General features: G+C 36.8%; 1 protein-coding gene across 3 annotated transcripts in view; it reads left to right on the top strand.

Moving 5' to 3' along the window:
• The window catches only part of SMC1B (structural maintenance of chromosomes 1B), a 65,874-nt gene that overhangs the window by 13,313 nt on the left and 30,795 nt on the right, over positions 1-21,766 (top strand). For all 3 annotated transcript variants that reach the window (XM_077807442.1, XM_077807443.1, XM_077807440.1), the window contains exons 4-16: positions 2,141-2,344; positions 3,334-3,572; positions 4,056-4,314; positions 5,169-5,309; positions 8,040-8,122; positions 9,440-9,647; positions 10,459-10,644; positions 14,513-14,692; positions 15,652-15,798; positions 16,678-16,815; positions 17,670-17,786; positions 19,631-19,737; positions 21,204-21,345. In XM_077807442.1, the coding sequence (XP_077663568.1) occupies positions 2,141-2,344; positions 3,334-3,572; positions 4,056-4,314; positions 5,169-5,309; positions 8,040-8,122; positions 9,440-9,647; positions 10,459-10,644; positions 14,513-14,692; positions 15,652-15,798; positions 16,678-16,815; positions 17,670-17,786; positions 19,631-19,737; positions 21,204-21,345 (2,151 nt within the window). The remainder of the gene's footprint in view (positions 1-2,140; positions 2,345-3,333; positions 3,573-4,055; positions 4,315-5,168; positions 5,310-8,039; positions 8,123-9,439; positions 9,648-10,458; positions 10,645-14,512; positions 14,693-15,651; positions 15,799-16,677; positions 16,816-17,669; positions 17,787-19,630; positions 19,738-21,203; positions 21,346-21,766) is intronic.

Raw genomic sequence — 21,766 nt, forward strand, 5'->3', positions numbered from 1 at the left:
TATTCCTTCTAATTAGATATCTAAAAATCTCTTCTGCTAATTTAGCTTTCCTTTAAATACAGTTAATACATATCAAAAATAGTAATCACAGTTACAGAATAAATATATACAGTACTTAATTTTCAAGCTCTACTAACTTGTCTGCTTTAAAAAAAATTATGAAAATATGGAAGGAACTGAATCTACATCATGTAAACTCTCTCAGAAAATTTTCATTTGAAAAGCTTCTGTGACGGGTTGGGTCACAGAAATCCCCTTGGGACTGGCACCTGATGTGCTGAGACTACCTCTGAGCCTGTTTTTCCTGGCAGCTTGGGACTTCAGAACCCTGCCTTGTTGAGCCAGACATGCTAGTCTGCTACAAACACAGACCCAGGTCAAAACCATGTCCCACGCAAGCTGCAGACTTAACTGAATACCGCTTAAGAAGTGCTCCTGTCTCTAGCACGCAGACACCCAGTTCCCAATGGGATCTAAACCACAAATAAATCTGTTTCACTCTGTATAAAGCTTATGCAGGGTAAACTCATAAGTTGTTTGCCCTCTGTAACACTGATAGAGGGAGATGCACAGGTGTTTGCTCCCCCAGGAATTAATTACTTGCTCTGGGTCAATTAATAAGCAAAAAGTGATTTTATTAAGTATAAAAAGTAGGATTTAAGTGGTTCTAAATAATAACAGACAGAACAAGTAAATTACCAAGCAAAATAAAACAGAAACATGCAAGTCAAAGCCTAATACAGTAGGAAACTAAATGCAGGCAAATCTCACCCTCCGAGATGTTCCAACAAGCTTCTTTGACACACTAGACTCCTTCCCCCATAGTTACTGTCCTTTGTTCTACTTTCTTTCAGGCATCTCTTTGGGGTGGAGAGAGTATCTTTTGAGCCGGCTGAAGACAAAATAGAGGGGTTTCCAGGGCCTTTTATATTCTCTCTTGTGCAACATCACAGCCACAAGATGGAGTCTCTAACCACCTGGGGAAGTCACATGTCTATGAATGATTTAGCTCTTTGCAGGCTGACACCATTGTTTACATGTTAGTTTCCTCACACCTTTTTGTCAACTGTCTAAATGGGCCATCTTGATTATCAGTATAAAGTTTTTTTCTCCTGCTGATAATAGCTCATCTTAATTAATTAGCCTCTTGCAGTTTGTATGGCAACTTCCACCTTGTCTGTGTATCTAATCTTCTTACTATATGTTCCATTCTATGCATCCGATGAAGTGGGCTGTCGCCCACGAAAGCTTATGCTCTAATGAATTTGTTAGTCTGTAAGGTGCCACAAGTCCTCCTGTTCTTTTTGCGGATACAGACTAACATGGCTGCTACTCTGAAACATGTTAGTTTGAACATTCCCAGGAAAGCTCAGATGTGGATTGGTGTCTCCCAAAGTCCATTGTTAGTTAAGTGTTTCTTGATTGGGCACTTACTGAGAATAGTCCCTTCTCAAGAAGCTGACCAAATGCTTCACTGAGGCTACTTAAAATCAAACACATACATAGCCAATATTCATAACTTCAAATACAAAGATGATTCACACATACAGACAGCATAATTATAACCAGCAAACTACAACCTTTCCATAGATTCCCCAGTTGACCTCCTCTGTATAAGAACTGGTGCAACCATAGGACCCTGGTTGCAACAATGATTTATACAGTCACAGTTTGTCAATATCGTCTCAGCTTCCTCCAGTCCTATAACCTAATGGGTGTTGGGATAAATGTAACATAATACTGCACTTTGTATTAGTGATAACGCTTCCTGACTGGAGTCCTTGTTTCCCAAGTTTTAATCTTTAGTATAGAAATTTTTTTGGATGAATTATGTAAATTATATATTCTTGAATAGTGAGGTTTGTATTGTAATTTCTGATTTTTCTGCCAGTACTACATGATTCCACAACTTTCGTTTTTTTTCTCATTTGGTGTCTGTGTCCAGTTTAGGTTCAGTGGACTTTCAGGTCTCTCTGACTGGGAGGCTGTTGACGTTAGTGAAATATCATTTAAGTGATATCTTGATTTTAAGAGAGTTAATAGCACAATATTGTCTGCAAGTTCAGATTCCCTCTTTGTACAGTACAGTGATCTGCAGTGCTATGATTCTCAGTGCTACATCTTTGAAACTCTATTCTAGGGAGCAGTAGAGTCAATTGCAATGAAGAAGCCCAAGGAAAGAACCCAGCTTTTTGAACAAATTAGTAATTCATGGGAGTTTGCTGAGGAATATGACAGAAAGAAGAAGAAAATGCAACAGGCAGAGGGGGATGCGCAGTTTAATTATAACAAGAAAAAACATGTGGCAGTAGAACGCAAGCATGCAAAGTTAGAGAAAGAGGAGGTAATGCAAAAAATAACATAAAAAGGAGGTTTTCATATTTAAGAAAACATACGGCATGGTGGTTGATCTTGCAAACTCTGTTAGCATAGTGTGAGTTTATAGGATCAGAACCTTAGTAAAAATACATAGAGCTTGGGTCAAGCAATTCTAATACATTTTACAATAAATAAATTTTCCTTGTTTTCTGTGGAAAGTGATGGTTCTTGAAGTGTTTTTCAGTCAATGCTTTTCCACGTAATATGGTTAATTTGTATAATCTGAAATATTTAACCAAAAAAAAATCAGCAAGGAACACACTATGTTTTCCAGTGGGACAGGATGAATAGTTAAGTGTCTTCTGCCCATATACATCAGTAGTACGTCATTTCTGTACTTCTGCCCTTTTTGTACAGTCAGATGCAGTAGTGGCACTTACTGGGCAGAATGTTTTAAAAATGGAAGAATAAACCTTTACATCCAAAAATACTTGATCTCAGAAGGCCCAATCCTGCAATTTGCTGCTCAATCATAGTGAGCTATGTTCCAGAGGTGTGAAACTTATTGAAACCAAGCTAAATGTCTACATTCTTCCTTTCCCCAGAGTGTTCAGTGACCCTGTATTGCGAAGTTTGTTGCCTGAGTGCATGCATGAGAGGGGGAAAAAAGGCAGTTATGACTTACTATTGGGTGGAATTCATAATATTTAACAGGAAATGGAGTTGAATATAATAGTTTCTAAGTATACAAGGTGCAGTGGTCATAAATATGTTTTTAATTAAATAAATGATTTATTCTGCAGGGCTAGCAATTCTTATAGTAACTACTGCATTATATATGGCTGAGGTGTAGTGTTTTTTTGTTTTTGATTTTTTGGGTTTTTTTGTGATCGGTACACTTTTCTGGAATCATAGTCACCAGTACTTTACTCATTTTACTCTGGACCTGAGATTAAGACTGCTAGTGATTAAAAATCCTTTTTAAAACTGCAAATAAAAAATTCCTGTTTGTAGGCAGAGCGTTACCAGATGCTGCTTGAAGAGTTGAAAGAAAACAGGATACAGCTGCAACTTTTCCGACTTTATCACAACGAGAAAAAAATTGACTTTTTGAACAATAAATTGGGTGAAAAGAACATGGATGTGAATACCAAGAAAGACTCCCTTTCTTCTGCTGAGGACACATTTAAAGCTAAGAAAAAAGTGCTTGGAATATTAAATAGAGACCAACAACACATGGAAAAAGAAATGAAGTAAGTTTTTTCCTATGATATGACTGAACTGAGATTTTGAGAGTTAGTCTGCATTCTAAGTTATTCTTCAAAGTGTATTTCCTGATCAAGAGAGTGGGTGAAATTCTGACCCCACTGAAGTCAATTGGAGATTTCTAAAATAGTAATCACAGTGTTACAGAATAAATATATATAATACTTAATTTTCAGCCACTTTATTTGTCACTATTCTCAATAAAACCATTTTACCTGTTCACTACAACATTGTAGGGGCGGTATAGCATTGTACTTCACATTTAAACCTGTTTTCAGTTATATGTATCAAAATATGACCTTTGGACTGAAACATCTCATATGTGGTCCCCACCTAAAAGGTGATTTTTAAAATTGTTTTTATTTATTTATTTATTTATTTATTATCTTGTTCCAGGCTTCATTTCTTGGTTTTCCTGAAACACAAAGTTGACAAAAATGCATCTTTTTCCCCCCCCCAACCCCCTAAAGAACCCTAGAAGCATCATTGAATCAGAAAAGGCCCCAGTATATTAAAGCAAAGGAGAACACTTCTCACCAAATCAAGAAAGTAGATATGGCTAAGAAATCTTCAAAAGATAATGAGAAACACCTTGCTAAACAAGAGCAAAACATAAAAGAATTGGACACTGAGCTGACTGATGTTGAGAGAAGTTGGAGAGCATATGAAAAGAAGGTTGAAGAGGAGATGTTACAGAGAAGAGCAGATGTTGAGCTGGAAGCAAGTCAAGTGAGTTGTGGAGAGTTGCGGGGGGGGCGGGGAGTACTAGACTGAGTGAAATCCTGGCTCTGTTAAAACTAATGGGAGTTTGCCGTTGACTTCAGTGGGACCATGATTTCATCCATTGTTTTAAAAGAGTGGTTACAGCCCAACTGCTACAGAAAAGATCAGTTCACAGTTCTGATATAAAGTTGTTTCAGGAAGACATCACTGCATAATTTTCCAGTTAGTTCACATTGAGAAAATTATTTCTGCAACCATTAGAGCTAGAAAGTCTTTTAAAAACATTTTTTTTTATTATACATTAAATTCTGCAGAACCCAATTGGTAAGTTTCCTTCATATTGTCCCTGTAGTTTGGGGCAACCCTGTAAATTATGCCCAGGGTTGACATACCTTTTCACTAATGTGGAGGAGTTCCGACTCCTCATTAGTGAAGAGATTTGTCAACCTTAGGCATAATTTATCAGGTTGCCCCAAGCTTAAACCCTTCTGTGTACCTCTACAAATTTTTCTCCTTGGAGGCTTCCCCCATTGTATCAAAATAACTGTTATTTTTAAGAATAATTCCTTTACTTTTGGTCCTCTCCTTTTTTCAGAAATGTTTATGGAAGCTTTAGTTTGCCTAATGACTTGTTTAAAACACAACTTCAAACTTTATTCTCCTGTTTTCTTGCCTACAGTCTAGTTTAGAGTTTTCTTTCATGGCATCTGATTGCCAACACTTGGCTCCATAGCTGGATAATAATTCACAATCTGTAGTTTTAATAAGGTTGTTAATTTGCTAGTCAAGCACATAATGTAGTGAAAATTTCCCTTTATGTTTAAGGGCGGGAGTAATATTATTTGAATCTGTTTGTACAGCTGGATCAGTATAAAGAGCTAAAAGAACTAGCGAGAAAGAAAGTAGCGACATTGACCCAGCAACTAGAAAAACTGCAGTGGGAACAAAAAGCGGATCTAGAAAGGATGACACTTGATGAGAGGAAGCAAAAAGAAATTGAGGTATATATACTGAGATGGAATTTAATTTTATTGGGGAAAAGAAACCCTGTCTCTTTGTCTAATACTTGTCCTTCCCTGCCATTTTATAAATTGCACTGAATACATTCTTTACCAAAAAACACTTCAGCAACCTTGATACAGTGCATATGTTTTTGCTTCTCTTCTGACAGACCTACTGCCACATGGCTGGCGCTTTGTCCTTCAGAAATTACTTCACATATCTCTTCTAGGATGTGGCTTTGTGAAAGCCTGCTTACAGTATAAACATTCAGATCTGCAGTTAAGAGAGTCAGATACATACTGTCCTCAGGTCCTTCTTACCATGATAACTCTAGTGTTGGGACTCTGCAGGATCAATGGTGTGTCTTGTCAACTCTTTCCTTTTTCCGTTGTAGTTAGCTTTCCACCTGGAGATTTCAGAGTAACAGCCGTGTTAGTTTGTATTCGCAAAAAGAAAAGGACAAAATGGCCCACCTTGATTATCATACACATTTTAAGGAGAGTGATCACTTTAGATAAGCTATTACCAGCAGGAGAGTGGGGTGGGAGGAGGTAGTTTTTCATGCTTTGTGTGTATAGAAAAAGATCTTCTACACTTTCCACAGTATGCATCCGATGAAGTGAGCTGTAGCTCACGAAAGCTTATGCTCAAATAAATTGGTTAGTCTCTAAGGTGCCACAAGTACTCCTTTTCTTTTTGCCACCTGGAGATTGTTGTGGCTGATTTTTCTGTTCTTGGGATCAGGACAATTTTTTTGGTTTCCTACCAGCTTTTGGAATTCAGCTCCAGGGTGTGGATTTTATTCCAACTGCATAGACAGAAAAGTGAGCATTTCTGGTTCCTTGTACCATTGACTTATGGTAGATCAGAACAAGTGTCATATGATAATAAAATACTTACATTGCACTAGAGTGCTTGCTGTTTTGTCACTTTGGAAGAAGGTTAGTGTCCTGCTCAGGGTTCGTTCTGTGTGACGTTTTATACCTGGAGGCAGAAAGAACAGAGTCCCATTTTAAAGGCTTGCCTTTCCCTGGAAACGTTGCTGCAGTTGGGATTTGAGGTGGGGTGTTTTTGTTTTTTTGTTTTTTCAAACTACCTGTGCAAATCTTGTGGTTTTATCAACTGCTATGAAGTGCAGAGTCAGCTGTATGTGGTCGTCTTCATCTTTTGACATTAGAGAGAAGGTGTAGATGCATCTTCATATATATATATATACAGAAAACTTGAAAATGAATTGGACTTTCCCAGTGGACGTACAAGTTTGCTCATGTTCCAGGGTTGGGCTCATTCTACTATATCTAACATTGCTTTTTTGGTGCATGCTGTTTCCTTGGCATAGATTTCCAAAGTAGTTGCTTGGATTGCTAATCATCCACAAATATCTTTTTCAGAAGAGCAGTTCAACAGTCATATTTTTTTAAATCAGAACTCTTCCAACTGTGTGTTTGCCCGGGAAGGGGGGGGAGGGTACTGCTTTTAATCTTCCACAAATGAGAATACACAGAGGCAATTCTGTGAGTAGAAATGTTTCCTATATGTAGCTATTTTTAGAGTAATACAGCTTTTAAATACTGCACTCTCTTCTCACTATCCCCACTTTTTGGAAATCTGATTGGTCTCCTTTACTTAGTGAAAGGAATTGAAAGATGCTGAAGCTGTGTTTCTTATGAACTCATATTTGAACATTTGGAGGTGGCCGTATCCACACTTAAACATTTGAGGAAAAGAAGGTACATAGTACTACTCTAGAGTTCTTTCTGGAATTTTACATAAACAGAATTCCAGTAAAATTTACTACCATAAAATGGAACTAATGCAACTCCCTGTCTCTGAATTGTTCTAAGGTTTGAAACAATTATCTTACCCATTATAAATAGAATGCAGTGGTATGTTTGAATAACTGTCCTCCATTTTCTTAGCTGTTAATCAGAGCAGCATAACTGCGTTTCACAGGGTGAACATATTTTCATTTTCTTTTTTCTCCTTTTTTTAAGAGACATAGTTTTACAGCTGATGTCTGCTTCATGGTTTTTAAATATTTGAAACAACTAGATGGAACATGGTATGGTTTAAAAATAAAGAAATGAAGATTTTGTTACCTACTTTATTGATATTCAGATCAATGAAAGTGAAGGAATTTGAAATCTAATTTCCCTGTCACAAGATACTGGACACTTTTGGTTTAGGTTTTTGTACTTTATTCAGTTTGGACAGTGGAAAAAAGACTAGTAATTTCACTTGCTGGTTCATATTCACTAGTACAATGCTGTGATGTTGGATTTCAAATTCTGGAGAGGGACACTTCATTTTAAAATTTTAAGTATTTATAAAACAAAGAAAGCAAGTCTGTAGCAGATTTTGTAAAACTTTTTTACATTTGTTTTAAATCCTAAACTTTGGTATTGAACTAAATGTTAAAAGGGTATTACCAAGTTGTTTTTATGAAAGTGTCAAGATCCATTCACATTGAAGAATCTCTGTACTAATTGGATTGAAAACAATAGTGTAGTTTTGGTAGATATAGTATATTATTCACATGGGAAATAGCTATCCACTAAATATGCAAGTGATATGCTGTGTCTTGACTTCAATGGATATTTCATGGTTAAGGTTAGTCACATAGCTAAATATCAGTGCCCCACTCTGAAAATTTAGTGATATATAGTATTAGCAAATTGGCTTTAGAATTGTTTACTTTTGTAAACTGTATCATATTTATGGTTGTTTAGGAAAGTATAAAGCAAGTTGTGGAACAGATAGAAGACCACAAAAAACGAATTCAGAAGTTGGAGGAGTATACTAAGTCATGCATGTATGTTTTTTTTTAAATAAATTAAAATTCAGACACTTTTCATATTATAAAAAAAATTGTTGAAAACCTGCCTTTTTTAAGATGTATTTTTAAATGTCAGGGTAGTATTTGTCTTGCATTAAATCCTGTTGTTTGTCCTTAGTTGTAATTTTTCAATAATTTTGGGTGTTGAAATCGGATTCAGAGGGGAGAGTCATCTAAGAATGATGCTACTGTCCTCCCAGATGTTACTTTACACATTTTTTTTGTTTTTTGTGATTGCTTCCTCTCCCTCCATAAGTATGAGGATTATGTCTTCATTATGGACTAGATTGTGGATTTACCACAAGGCTTGAATAAAAGGGCAGAAAGCAGTTTAGTAGTTTTGCTGCCATAGAAGCTGAATAGAAGCCAGATTGTGAATTAGTCACAATTTGTTCCCTGGTCCATGTCTTCCTCCTGCCCCTGTTTTTGAGTATGCAGAGTAATTGCACCACCCCTTTTCCTGTCACATATTACTTTCCCGCACCCCACCCCACACACACTGGCTCAGTTGTGCTGGCTTGTACTTGGATGGGTTTGAGGGGGATGGCCATGGAGGGGGAGCTTCAGCCCAGTGAAGGGATGTTGTGACCCACAATGCACAGGTGAGCAGGGGTGTACCTTATGCCCTGTGCACATGTGAAAAATGTGGGACATGATTTTGCCATAGACTTTTCAGATCATGTGAATTTTGCAAAACTGTACATCGTATTGCTTCACGGTCAAATTATGCCCTCTGTGTGCATGTATCTGGAGAGCAGATTTTGGACTCAACTTAGAAACATTTAAAATATATTACTGCTTCCAACCATGTGAGTTGTGTGACTAAATCCCTATGTAACTTGCTGAAAAAATCCTGTGAATAACCAGGAAAATAAATAGAAGCTTTTTTTTTTTTTATGTGAAAAACATGCCTATAAAGGATAGCCAAAAAGTATTTGGTTTAACTTCTACAACGTAGTGGTCACTTATGTCCAGTGTCTGGTCTTTTTAGAACAGCTGAACAAATATTCTATTAACCACTTAATTTTAGCAAAAGATTACATTAATTGTATAGATAGCAAATCTTATAAATGGCAGCAGTTCAATTTGTTTGTTAGTAAAGTCTTTCTTAAAGTTATCTCATAATTTGACTTTCATGCATCAAAATCTTGTTCCCATATAAAGATGTTGAGTTCAGCCCAGAGGCTCCAATCTGTGGAATAAAATCACACTCTACTCATAAAATTAATGTAAAGTTAAGACAATATAATTGGGATACATTTTTCTCACATCTTACCTTATTTTGCTTTAAAGTGAATTGTTAGCAGAGAAAAAACAACAGGAGACAGTCCTAATTGATGAAATGGAGAATTCAAGGGTGCAGATAGCTCAAGTAAATGAAGAACTAAACAAAATAGTTGGTGAGCTGCAGAATGCTAGAATTGACTACCATGAAGGAAGACGCCAACAAAAGAGAGCAGAGATGCTGGAGAGTCTCAAAAGACTTTATCCTGATTCTGTGGTAATTGGATGGATTTATTTATGTTCTTGAGGTTATAATTAGATTTGAGATTTGCATTTGCAGTTGTAGTATATATGGCAGCATGGGGCTTTCTGTGGCAATCTTGAATATGTTTTAACTTTCAATCTATGTATTCTAGGGACACTTGTAAATGGGAATGACAATGCAAATGTACTACAAAAGAACAGTAAATTTATTAAATTCAATCTTCATGAATTTAAAGAATTAAGTGATTGAACTGACACCAACCTTCAGATTATGAAAGTTAAAAATTAGTTTATCGTGCCATCGATAAGCATGCTATTCATTCATGACTTTATTTTTACAAATTTCAAATGGGAGTATCTATGTAAAAGTTAGAATGATCAAAATTAAGAGCAGCACTGGCATTTTTTGGCTGAGCTAGAGTTTTATAGTGTGGTAGGATGACAGAACTGGAGAGCATTTTACCCTAAGGTTGTGCTAGTGTATATGTGTGTATATTTTAATAGAAGTGGGAATGCAATTTTTTTTAACTGCAGAGAACTTCAGTTTCAGATTATCCATTATGGTAAACTGTTAAACAGTATATTACTTCACTGATACTAAAATGTTATCAATTATTTTAGGCTTGTGTATAAGATCTGATATATATGGGTTGTATTCTTCTTTTAGAGGATACAGTAACATTCAGAGCTGTCAGTCAAGATGCAAATTGCTTAAGCTTCTCCCATTTTTGTCACCAGAAAGCTATACTTTGTCCTGAAATGTATATGGCTTTATTAATTGCTTCCTGTGAAAGGTTTATCATTTCTCAATTTGTTATGTTAAGTTTGGAAGACTGCTTGACTTGTGTCATCCTATCCATAAAAAATATCAGCTGGCCGTTACCAAAGTCTTCGGCAAGTACATGAGTGCTATTGTTGTGGCTACTGAAAAAATAGCAAGGGATTGCATTCGATTCCTAAAGGAGGAAAGAGCTGAGCCTGAAACATTTCTTGCTTTGGATTACCTTGATGTAAGTTTTTTCTTTTCATCAGCAAATTAGTTGTTTTAAGATTGCTTAAGGTAGAATTTAAGTTGTATAAGGATATATAAAATGTAAGTGTTTAAGCACAAATAAAGCTATTGTAGAGACATTATATGCCTCAAAAGGTTCCTTACTGCTATAAAAACTCAAACCTTTCCCCTTTCTGCACTGTGTACTTAAGACCCTTTATTGTAATTCTATCCCTTGGTTGCGCCTCCCTCGTGTAACTGGTTTTACTGTCTTCGGTATATATTACATCATGGTTTTATAAACTGATTCCTTAAGCCATATAGTAAAACGGATCTGTCCCTAAACTTGTAGCATTTTAGAGAAAACTACTATAGAGGCCTGCAATTCAGACTTGTGCCCCAGGTTGTCCATAGTTTAGTATTCTGTCCCAATATGGAATTCTGTTTGTGTTGTAGTTTGGCTCCTGAAAGAGCTCAGATACAAAGTTCTTCTATATCTTGAGAAAACATTTCTAGCCCTTTTTGTATTTACTAAAAACATTTTAACATAAATTCAGCCTATTGGAAACTGATTACTTCTGTAGATAGAAGTAATTTTATACTTCTGAAAATAGTATTTTCATAGATGAAACTCTGTTTCATACTAACAAAAAAACTTGTTTTGTAATCAAACTGGAATCAACTATTAATTAATGGTCCATTGTAAAATGCACAGGACTCAGGCAGTGTTTTTAATGGGTAACTGAATTCCAACTTGAACTGTTACTGAACAACAGCTGCATGACTTGATGCTACTTAGCCTTAGCTGCCTCCTGTTCTTTTGTAAAGTAAATTCACATACCTCACTGAGGTCATCAGTACTGTTTTTTGAGCCAAAGTTTAAAAATTACTTCAACCCAACTTCTAATCTTGAGAGCCTTTGTCATAAATATAAAGGGAAGGGTAAACCCCTTTGAAATCCCTCCTGGCCAGGGGAAAGCTCCTCTCACCTGTAAAGGGTTAAGAAGCTAAAGGTAACCTTGCTGGCACCTGACCAAAATGACCAATGAGGAGACAAGATACTTTCAAAAGCTGGGAGGAGGGAGAGAAACAAAGGGTCTGTGTCTGTCTGTATGCTGGTCTTGGCCAGGGATAGACCAGGAATGGAGTCTTAGAACTTTTAGTAAGTAATCTAGCTAGGTACGTGTTAGATTATGATTTCTTTAAATGGCTGAGAAAAGAATTGTGCTGAATAGAATAACTATTTCTGTCTGTGTATCTTTTTTGTAACTTAAGGTTTTGCCTAGAGGGGTTCTCTATGTTTTTGAATCTAATTACCCTGTAAGATATCTACCATCCTGATTTTACAGGGGGGATTTCTTTATTTCTATTTACTTCTATTTTCTATTAAAAGTTTTCTTGTAAAAAACTGAATGCTTTTTCATTGTTCTCAGATCCAAGGGTTTGGGTCTGTGGTCACCTATGCAAATTGGTGAGGCTTTTTATCCAACATTTCCCAGGAAAGGGGGGGTGCAAGTGTTGGGAGGATTGTTCATTGTTCTTAAGATCCAAGGGTCTGGGTCTGTAGACACCTAGGCAAATTGGTGAGGCTTTTTACCAAACCTTGTCCAGGAAGTGGGGTGCAGGGTTTTGGGAAGTATTTTGGGGGGAAAGACGTGTCCAAACAGCTCTTCCCCAGTAACCAGTATTAGTTTGGTGGTGGTAGCGGCCATTCCAAGGACCACGGGTGGAATACTTTGTACCTTGGGGAAGTTTTGACCTAAGCTGGTAAAGATAAGCTTAGGAGGTTTTTCATGCAGGTCCCCACATCTGTACCCTAGAGTTCAGAGTCTGGGAGGAACCTTGACAGCCTTACTGCTTTGCCTCTCCTCTCACTCAGCAAATTAGGCCACTCTTCTAATCAGGATTTTGTGCCCCCTGCAGTAACTAGTGCCATAGATGCCAGTATTTCTTTAATATCGTAAAAGAATTCTGGCCAGAGCCAGATAACAGGCAAGTGCTCTCCAAAACTATCTGAAAACCTTTTAGGCTGTCAAAGGAGTCTTCTAAGTCTTTGGGTGAAGTACCCCAGATAGACTGCTGTGACCTCCTGTTAAAATGTAACCCTCTCAAATTCAAAGGCAGGGGGTCTTTGCCTGGACTGACAGGAAAAAAGGATAGTGGCTCTTTTAAGGGCCTTCCTCTCGGGCATTGGGGGGAAACGAGGGGGAGGCATCATCTGAGAAGTTGGGTGGCCTGGTAGGGATCAAGTAAACCGTTGGCCCCTGTGCACTTGGAGGAATGTGTATATACCCTGTCCCTCCAGCCTGAGTTTCTTGTCAGATCAGGATTAGCAGCTCCTACTATGGGGATTAGTGTAGGACTGGGTTTTTGGTCTGCCATGGGCATTGCATTAGTTACCTCTTTGGGGATAGGGAAAGAATTTTTCCCTTGCTGTCAGATTGGCTGGGGCAGTGTGGTTTCTTCCACCTTTGCCACAGCAGCTCAGGCACCTGATGGGGTTGGACAGGAGATAAGATTCAAGTTGTTGGCCGTTTAACAGATGGAAGGTGTCAGCACAGGTACGTGTTTCATTGGAAGGCTATTTCCTGATATTCCAAAATCGGAAGTGGACTTAAAGGAAAGTGTCCCCTAAGGCGGGGAATGAGCTTCCTAATGCCTGGTACAAGCAGAACAACCCCTTTCCCTAGCCCCTTAATCCCTACATGAGGGAAGAGCAGTGGGGTCCCAGCAACATTCTGGGGACCAGCTGTGTAAGGGTCGGGGACTGACAACAGCTCCCCACCATGTGGAAATAATAAAGGGAAGGGAATCATGACCAGGAGACATTGCTTGATAGCTCCCAGATGAGCTAAGTTAATAAAGCTGGAGCCTAATTAAACCACATCCCCTGCATCTAGGTCGGTCTTCCCATATGTCCAGGACAAAGATGTCTCTTCCATGGAGACTTTAAAGGATCTGTATGGCAGGAAGCTGCAGTCTGGCTTCAAGAAAATAGATGAATTGGTCATTAAAATAAATCCTGCCTCTGCAGCCATGGGAGAATCATTCAGCAGTGGAACTAATATGATTCTTTTGCATAGGAGAGAGATATGGGAGGCTCACAAGTGGATGCATGCCGGGGCAGTGGAGCCCTGTTAAGCATATTCTTCCACTCCAAGGAGACGTGGTATTGCAGGAAGGGTTATTGCAGCCTTTAGGTCTCTCAGTGGCATGACAGACTGGACTAAGTGTGATTAATGTCAGTGGCAGCTGTGGGTGCTCAGCATATCTGAAAATCATACCATACTTATTTAGATGTCTGTGTGTGATTTTGATGCCCAAGTTTAGGTGCCCAAGTTTGTGTGTTGATTCTTACATGAGAGAATGCTAGTGATTGCAGTGTGTTAAATTGTTTCCATCAGTAATTGGGGTTTAATTGAAATAAAATCACTGTACGAGAACTATGACAGAATCATCATTCCCATGTTAAAATTGAAAACCTGTTACTGCCTTTTAAATTTGATATAGGCAATCACTATTCTAGGCACTGATTCGGGGAAGCGATTATGTGTTTTGATCCATAGAGATGGATTTAAGCACATGCTTATGTATATGCTTAAGTGCTGTCCTGATTATGGATGCTTTTTTGAATCGAAGTCCTAATGTTTTTACATAAATCCTAGCATCTTTGATTGTGGGTAGATTTTTAATGTTACTTTAATGCATGTTTTGTCCAGTTTTTATTTACTTTAATAAATGTAAATTCTGTCTCTTCAGAAGGCACAGGTATTACCGAAAATATGGATGTTTGTTGTTAATTTTGTTCATGCAGTTTACTATCCCAGCAAGGTACTTGTATCTCATTATTTCGGCTAGTTCTCCAGAAGATTGTTTTTGCTTTTTAGATTAAGCCCATCAATGAAAAATTAAGGGAGATAAAAGGATCTAAAATGATGATTGATGTTGTACAGACTCCATTTACACCCCTGAAAAAAGTGATTCAGTTTGTATGTGGGAATGGTCTGGTCTGTGAAACTGTTAAAGAAGCAAGACAGATAGCATTTGATGGACCAGTGAGGTTGAAAGTAAGAAACTGAATTTTGTTTCATATGTTTTCATCAGGTGGATTGCAATGATATGTTTAATACCATTTGAAATAACTTTGTTCTATAAATATTCTACAAAATATGACTTAACTAAAAACTATCATATTGCTCTCGCCAGTTTACACAGAAAGGAACTTAATCCCCTGAAATTTCACATAACCCATCTCTTTCCAGTGTGGAATTTTTCTGGAAAGCTCGGAGGGAAAAAATTAGAAAAAGAGTTTTAAATTAGGGTGCTGAAATATTTCCCTACAGTTGACTCTTTTTCAAATGCTCCTTTTTTTTCTTTTTGCTTGTTATATTTAAAATGTTTGGCTGAGAAACATAAAATCTGTTTTATTGGCTTTCTCGCAGAGAAGTGCCTTCATATGTTCTTGAGGGATTCCTTTGTGAGCATGTGTGGGAGGTGCAGACAGAAGTTTTGCACTATATGGTTGAAAGTCTCCCTACTTCATTCTGCAGTTCCTCTCCACTGACGTTTATACACCATAATAGTACATGCGGGTAGCTCCCTGTCATGTACCTTCTGAAGACTCGTTAAAGTCTGCAGAATGGGAGCCCTGCTGTGATAGTCCACTTTAAATATAAAATATATTAAAAGTCCCATTTCCAGTTCATGGGATTAATTTCTGATATGCTGTAACGCTAATTTATATTAAAACATTACTCACTGCAAAATAACACTACTTGTGTCAGTTACATAATTCTTGTAGCTTGCTCAGTATAACTCTGTGTAAGCAAGGGTTTGGGGGCATGGTCCAACTAAGTATGGAGGTTACTTATATATGGTTACGTTCACTTGTTTGCTCAGAATTTGGTCCATTAGCTGCTAGAATATTGCAGATGCACAATTTCTAACCTAATTCCTAACTAAGTATTGCAGATGCACAATTATTAGTATTGTTCATTAAATAAAAGAAAATGTCTTTAATTTTCAGACAGTGTCTCTTGATGGAACTTTATTTTTGAAATCTGGAGTTATCTCTGGAGGGTCAAGTGACTTGAAATTTAAAGCTAGATACTGGGATGAAAAAGAGATGAAAGAAATGAAAGAAAGAAGGGATAGGTTGGTTGATGAACTAAAGGTAAGTCCACTAAATAGGCAATTATATCTTAACACTAAAGGCAAAATGGAATAAAAGTTATGAATGGAAAGACAGTCTGAGGAACTGTTCAGTTTTTGTCAGCTTTTAATTTCAAGTTAATTTATTTCATTCCTGATTATTTTATTTTTAATGCAGGATGGGGGTAGTGGAATTAGTAGTGGCTTGTTGATCAGAAGTGTTGCCTGCCTGTTACCTTTGTTCCGAGAGGGAATGCAGTGTGACTGCATGCAGCTGGGCCATTCGTTTATCTGTAACCCACACTAACAGTGTAATTTTGTTTCCCCCATCTAGTGCATAGTTTACTATTTCTGGGGAGATGAGACCAAGCTACTCTCTTAGTGTGGGTTACGTAGATGGAGAATTGCCTAACTGTTAAGAGCTAGTTTTGCTATAGAAAGTATTGTGGTATGGTAAGAGCACTTTGTGTCTTTCATCAGAGAAGCTGTTTGAGGCATTGCTGTAGTGACTAGTGAGAATAAAATTGTAAGCATGCAACAGAGAACAATCTTTCATGAATTGTGACTGTAAAACTTGATTTCATAGATTTTGTTGGGAGGGCCAGAGCAGTAATTTATCAATTTATGCCCTTTTACACTAGAAAGTGAACCAATGTTTGAAAAGCATTTTCAAATATGCCCCACACCATCAAAACTTAACTTGATTGTGGTCAGCTGGCTCACGTAGATGTGGCTTACCTGTGCTAAATTTGTCTAATTAAACACCCTGTTAAATGGAAGTCGGATTATGATCATAAAGATATTTTCTGGCCTGTGAATAGAGTATTATGAAGTTGACTTCTGTTTTTAAAACGTACTTTTTATGTATATTTTCTCATACAGTTTTTGAAATCTGTTTTAGGAATTAATGAAGATCAAACGTAAGGAGACTGACTTGAAACAGTTACAGGCACAGTGCCAGGGAACTCAGACCCGGCTCAAATATTCGCAGAGTGAATTAGAGAATATTAAAAAGAAACACCTTGCTAATTTCTACAAGGTAGTACAGAATAACGAAGCACCTGTTTTTTCCTCTGGTTTGGTGATCTTTGGCCTGGTCTACACTGGGGGTGGTGGGCGGAACCAATTTAAGTGATGCAACTTCAGCTACATGAATAACGTAGCTGAAGTCGACGTACTTAGACCTACTTTCACCACGGTGTCTTCGCTGTAGTGCGTCAGTTGCTGATGCTCCCCCGTCAACTCTGCCTGCACCTCCGGAGTCGACGGGAGAGCGCTCAGCTGTCAATTTATCGCATCTCAATTAAATGCAATAAATCAACCCCCGCTGGATCGATCGCTGCCCTTCGATCCTGCGGGTAATGTAGACAAGCCCTTAGGTTATAATTTTTATGCTTAATAAATGTTGTAGCTAATACTCAATACAACATCCACAAGCTTAGTAGATCTTATATTTATTTTCTTTATGTAGTTGTTGGAATTATATTTAGCAAGTAGTGGTTATGATTAGAGAATAAAATTAGAGAACAAGATTAATTACTATATTAAAGCAACGAGGCTTTCTTTTAGGTTTCTTTTACTGTTTTTAAAAAAAATTTGCTTGACACTCACCTAAACTTGATCTACAGTAGCCCTCGCGAAAAGGTGCATGACTCAATAAGTCTTAGCTGGTATGTTTATTTGTAATATGTAATTTGCTTTCCGTTCTGTAGAATTGTAGCCATTATACTTAAATCAATAATAGTGATTTCAGAAAAAAAGTTGTAACTCCTTAACTCAACACAAGATAAATAGCCATAGTGTCAGAAGCATCTATTAATATTTAGAATATCATTCATTTTGTTTAAAGAAACCAGTATAAATACTTATTTCCTTCTTCCTCTTTGTAATTAGGAAAAATCTAAGCTGGAAAGTGAGTTAGTAAATATTAAATCACAATATGCTATGCTGAATGAAGGACTGTTACAAAGAGCAGAGAAAATTGAAGAGTTTCAAAAGAAAATGAATGAGGTAACACATTGTATAATGTTCATGACAAATTATGGAGTTACGAATGGTTTACAGCAACTTCTCTGTAGGGTTGAGAGTGAACTCATGCAATTATGAAACCTTTAGTGTCTGAACAGTAGCTACAGTCTAGATGTTCTGAAGCACTCCAGGGAACATGCAGCATGCTATACTATTCTACCAGTGATGTCATCCTAAAAATTTAATATGTGTGTTTCAACATCCAAATTTTAACAGTTCGTAACCTTAAAATTCTGAATCATTTTTATTCAAACCAGAATTTTGTACTTCCTAAGTGAGCAATATAGAACAAAACAAAACTAATTTGAAGTTTCAGGTGGCCTTTTTTCATTTCCATAAACACTACAGTTTTATTTGGAATAATGGGAGGGGGGGAATTTCCTCTGTTCAAGTAACTTTAAAAATACACTGAAGTGATTTTGCTGAGACTCCAACAAAATATTCACAGCTGAGACAAAATGTAGAAGGTTTCAAACCAAAGGGAATTAGTTTATTAAAGGAATATTAAAACAGAAACTGGAATTCAACCTTAACTGTAGTGTTTGCCATCATGATCAAAATAGTCTATATATCAAAATTCATGGTGGTATAATATAAAGGTTTTATTTGCATTAATTTGAGATTATTGCAATGCTCACAAATGTCTCTGTGGAACATCTCAACCCTTTGTCACACCATAAAATTAAGCATTTTTGTATGCCACATAGAAATTATTTTAGAATTTTTATTTTTCAATTTTAAAAATTTAATTGACTTTTTTTGTATCTCACTACTTATAAAAACAGGTTTCTTAGTTACTCTGAGTCAACTATACAGGGCTTGATAGTTGAAATACAGTTCTCACCAAAAGCACATTTTCCAAGCATTTTGTCATTTCCTGTGTAAATAATGTAGTGCTTGCTTTTATAGCAAAAGAAAATGTAGATTAAGAATTTCCTAAGAATAGTGTATCTATTGATGGTGTTAAATAAGCCTGAGTATTGATGTGTTTATATATGATGTAGTTTTTGGCATTACATTTAACTTACAGCTGTTTGAGAGCTTTTATTTTTCTTTCAGAGATCCATATGAGCTTGTGCTGCATGTTTTTAAAATTTTGTTCCTCTGATAAGTGCAAAATGGAGTACTCATTGTATTTGTATGTGTCTCATTGTCCCTTGAACTTTGTAAGCATAATTTTCCAAATCTTCAAACTCATTTATCTGTTTATTATTTTTAGGTTATATGTGTGAGTTTGTAGATAACCATTTTCTAGTCTGGGGAAAGTTTTTTTTTTTTTTTTGCTCTTTTTGTCAGTAAGAGTAACCTGTGGTAGTTGTACTGCTGTGATTCCACTGTATAAATGTGGAGAAGGGAATAGGATTTCTAACAGGGAATAAGCACTCTCCTCTGTGGCACAGAGCTTAGCTTTGCAGAAGAATTTAGGGGCAGGAATGGGCCTGGAGGATCGGCAGCCCTGCATACCCCATAGCCTTCTCCTTCTTCATAGAGAGTGGGAGCCATGGGTAGGAGTGTGAGGCTGATATTCCAGTTTGATACCTTGAATTGTCTCTGGAGTAACACTGCTCCTGCTCTGGCACAAACGGCTGAAGTAGGGATTCCTCTCCTCATCCTATGAAGTTCACTCGCACTGTCTGGTTATTTGGACTTCACCTCCACTTTGAAAATTCCTAGTGCAACTAAATTCCCAGCAGCTTTAAAATACATTATGTTTCTAAAACTTCTTTAAAATCTTGCCCAAAATATAAAACATTTTTTTTTATAAAATGTTTCTCTTACGTGAATTAAAAAAGTTTAAGTAGTTTTTTTGGGTCGTTTGTTTAAAGGTTGAAGATGCTGTATTCCAAGACTTCTGTGAAGAGATTGGGGTAGAGAATATTCGTGTATTTGAGCAAGAACGTGTGAAACAGCAGGAAGAAACTGACAGAAAAAGGTGTTTTTCAAACAAATGAAAATTGCTGTAGGCTTTATCAAAACGAATATACCGGTAATTTAGTAATTGCATAGTTACTGTAGGAAGGATCGCCAAAGCCCAAGAGATTTACTGCAAGATGTCAGATTTTCTCCATCACAACCTATCTAGCAATCCTAACAATATGGTAATGTGCTTATTACTGGGAATTAGCTTCGGTATACTGTCTGTCTGGGGCTACTATGCCAGCTGCAATATTAGTCCACAGTAGTGTTTCACAACAAACTGGTTAGATAAGAATATATTAATAATACTGTACATTTGACATTATTACAGTATTATATATATAATATAGCAATAAACAAGAAGAATAATCTAAAAACAGCCCAGAGAAATTGTTTTATCATTAAATTTGTGAAAACATTAATGCTATTAATCAAGGTGTAGTGGAGGCCACTCTGCCTCACTACACGAGGTCATGCATTTCAAAGGAGAACCAAATGTAAGGACGTAATGTTTCCCATATAAAAACACCCGATGACAAAATTAGAACCTCATACAAGATATTTTCAAATTGATAACGTCAACAATAGGGATTTCATTCACATACTTAAGTGACAAAGGACAAGTTTCTTTCTTAGAGGAGAGTCAGAAGCACTGGAGACTGGTGTTCTGTTCAGGATTGGATATGAAGTCATCCCCTTATAATCTTATAGACTGAAAACTCAAAATAAGGATTACTGTTCATTTTTTGTATCCTCAGCCAAGCAGACAGTGATTCACGGACCTTAGAGTTGTTAACTTTGCCTGTATTCTAATACAGATTGCCAGTAATAGAGTCCAATTCCTTTTCTGCACCCAGGTTATCTGTTGAGTCGGTCATTCTGATGTGATGTCATCTCGAAACTTACTGAGGACAAAACACTTTCCTTGCATGTGGCTGAGATTCAAATACTTGTACAGGTTCATAGTTGAACAGGATTTTAAACTTCAGAATAGTGGATATGCTCCATTTTAAATCCTGGTTTTAGATCGCAGAGAATTGGTTCAGAGGAGGGTGGTTTTAAAAAGCTGATAACAGAACAATAAAAGAAGAAGCTTTCTGTATCGATCATGAGTACATACCTTGTACTGAGAAGCAAGAAGCACTAAACTTAGTGTTATTTTGTTTCTGATGGGACAAAATGTTTTTGTGGAAGTAGTCATCAATGTACTCAGGACGAGAGTGGGGTTTTTATTACTACTTTCAGTATATCTGCGAGATACTTCATTTGTGGATTGCATACTTATTCTGCAATCGTCATCCTGTGTCTAAATTATCATGTTAAATTTAGTGTGCTCTTTGCATTTATATTCAGTTATTCTGAAGTAAAAACGAATGGGGTACATTTGTTTTGCAGTCTTTTTTTATGGACACTTTTAAATCAGTGCTAAACTGATTTCTGAGTGTTGGCCAAAAATAATGTTGTTACATTATGTTTGGCCAGACTGGAGTTTGAAAACCAGAAGACACGATTGAGCATTCAGCTCGAATACAGTCGTGGCCAGCTACAGAAGTTGGTGAACAAGATCCACATGTTGAAGGAGGCAGTTCGTAAGGATGAGGCTGAGATTGTCAGGCTAAAGAAGGTAACTGTTACATAGCAATGTCTAATTGCAGGAGAGAGGGAAAATATAGAGAAGCATTATTTTAAGTGAACCTGATACTTATTTATAAATGTTCAGAATATTCAGTTGTATACATTTTAACTTTGAAACAAATACGTTAAAATAACATGGTATATGAACTGGAAAAAGAAAATATTAAGAGCAACCTTAACTCTGTCTGCTTGTACATGTGCATTACAGGAATGTCTTTAATTGCATGAGCATGCAACATGTATGTATCAATGGATATAGATAAACATGCAGTTAAAATATTAATAGCACATTGTTGAGGTTCTTTAGCAAATTTTACTAGTGACTGCTAAACTAATAAGCATTTATATCATGCTTTTCATCTTCAAAATACTTTACACATAGTAAATATAGTCAGCGTAAAATAACTTCA

The sequence above is a fragment of the Eretmochelys imbricata genome, chromosome 1 (assembly GCF_965152235.1).
Source record: "Eretmochelys imbricata isolate rEreImb1 chromosome 1, rEreImb1.hap1, whole genome shotgun sequence".
In the NCBI taxonomy this organism is placed as follows: Eukaryota; Metazoa; Chordata; order Testudines; family Cheloniidae; genus Eretmochelys; species Eretmochelys imbricata.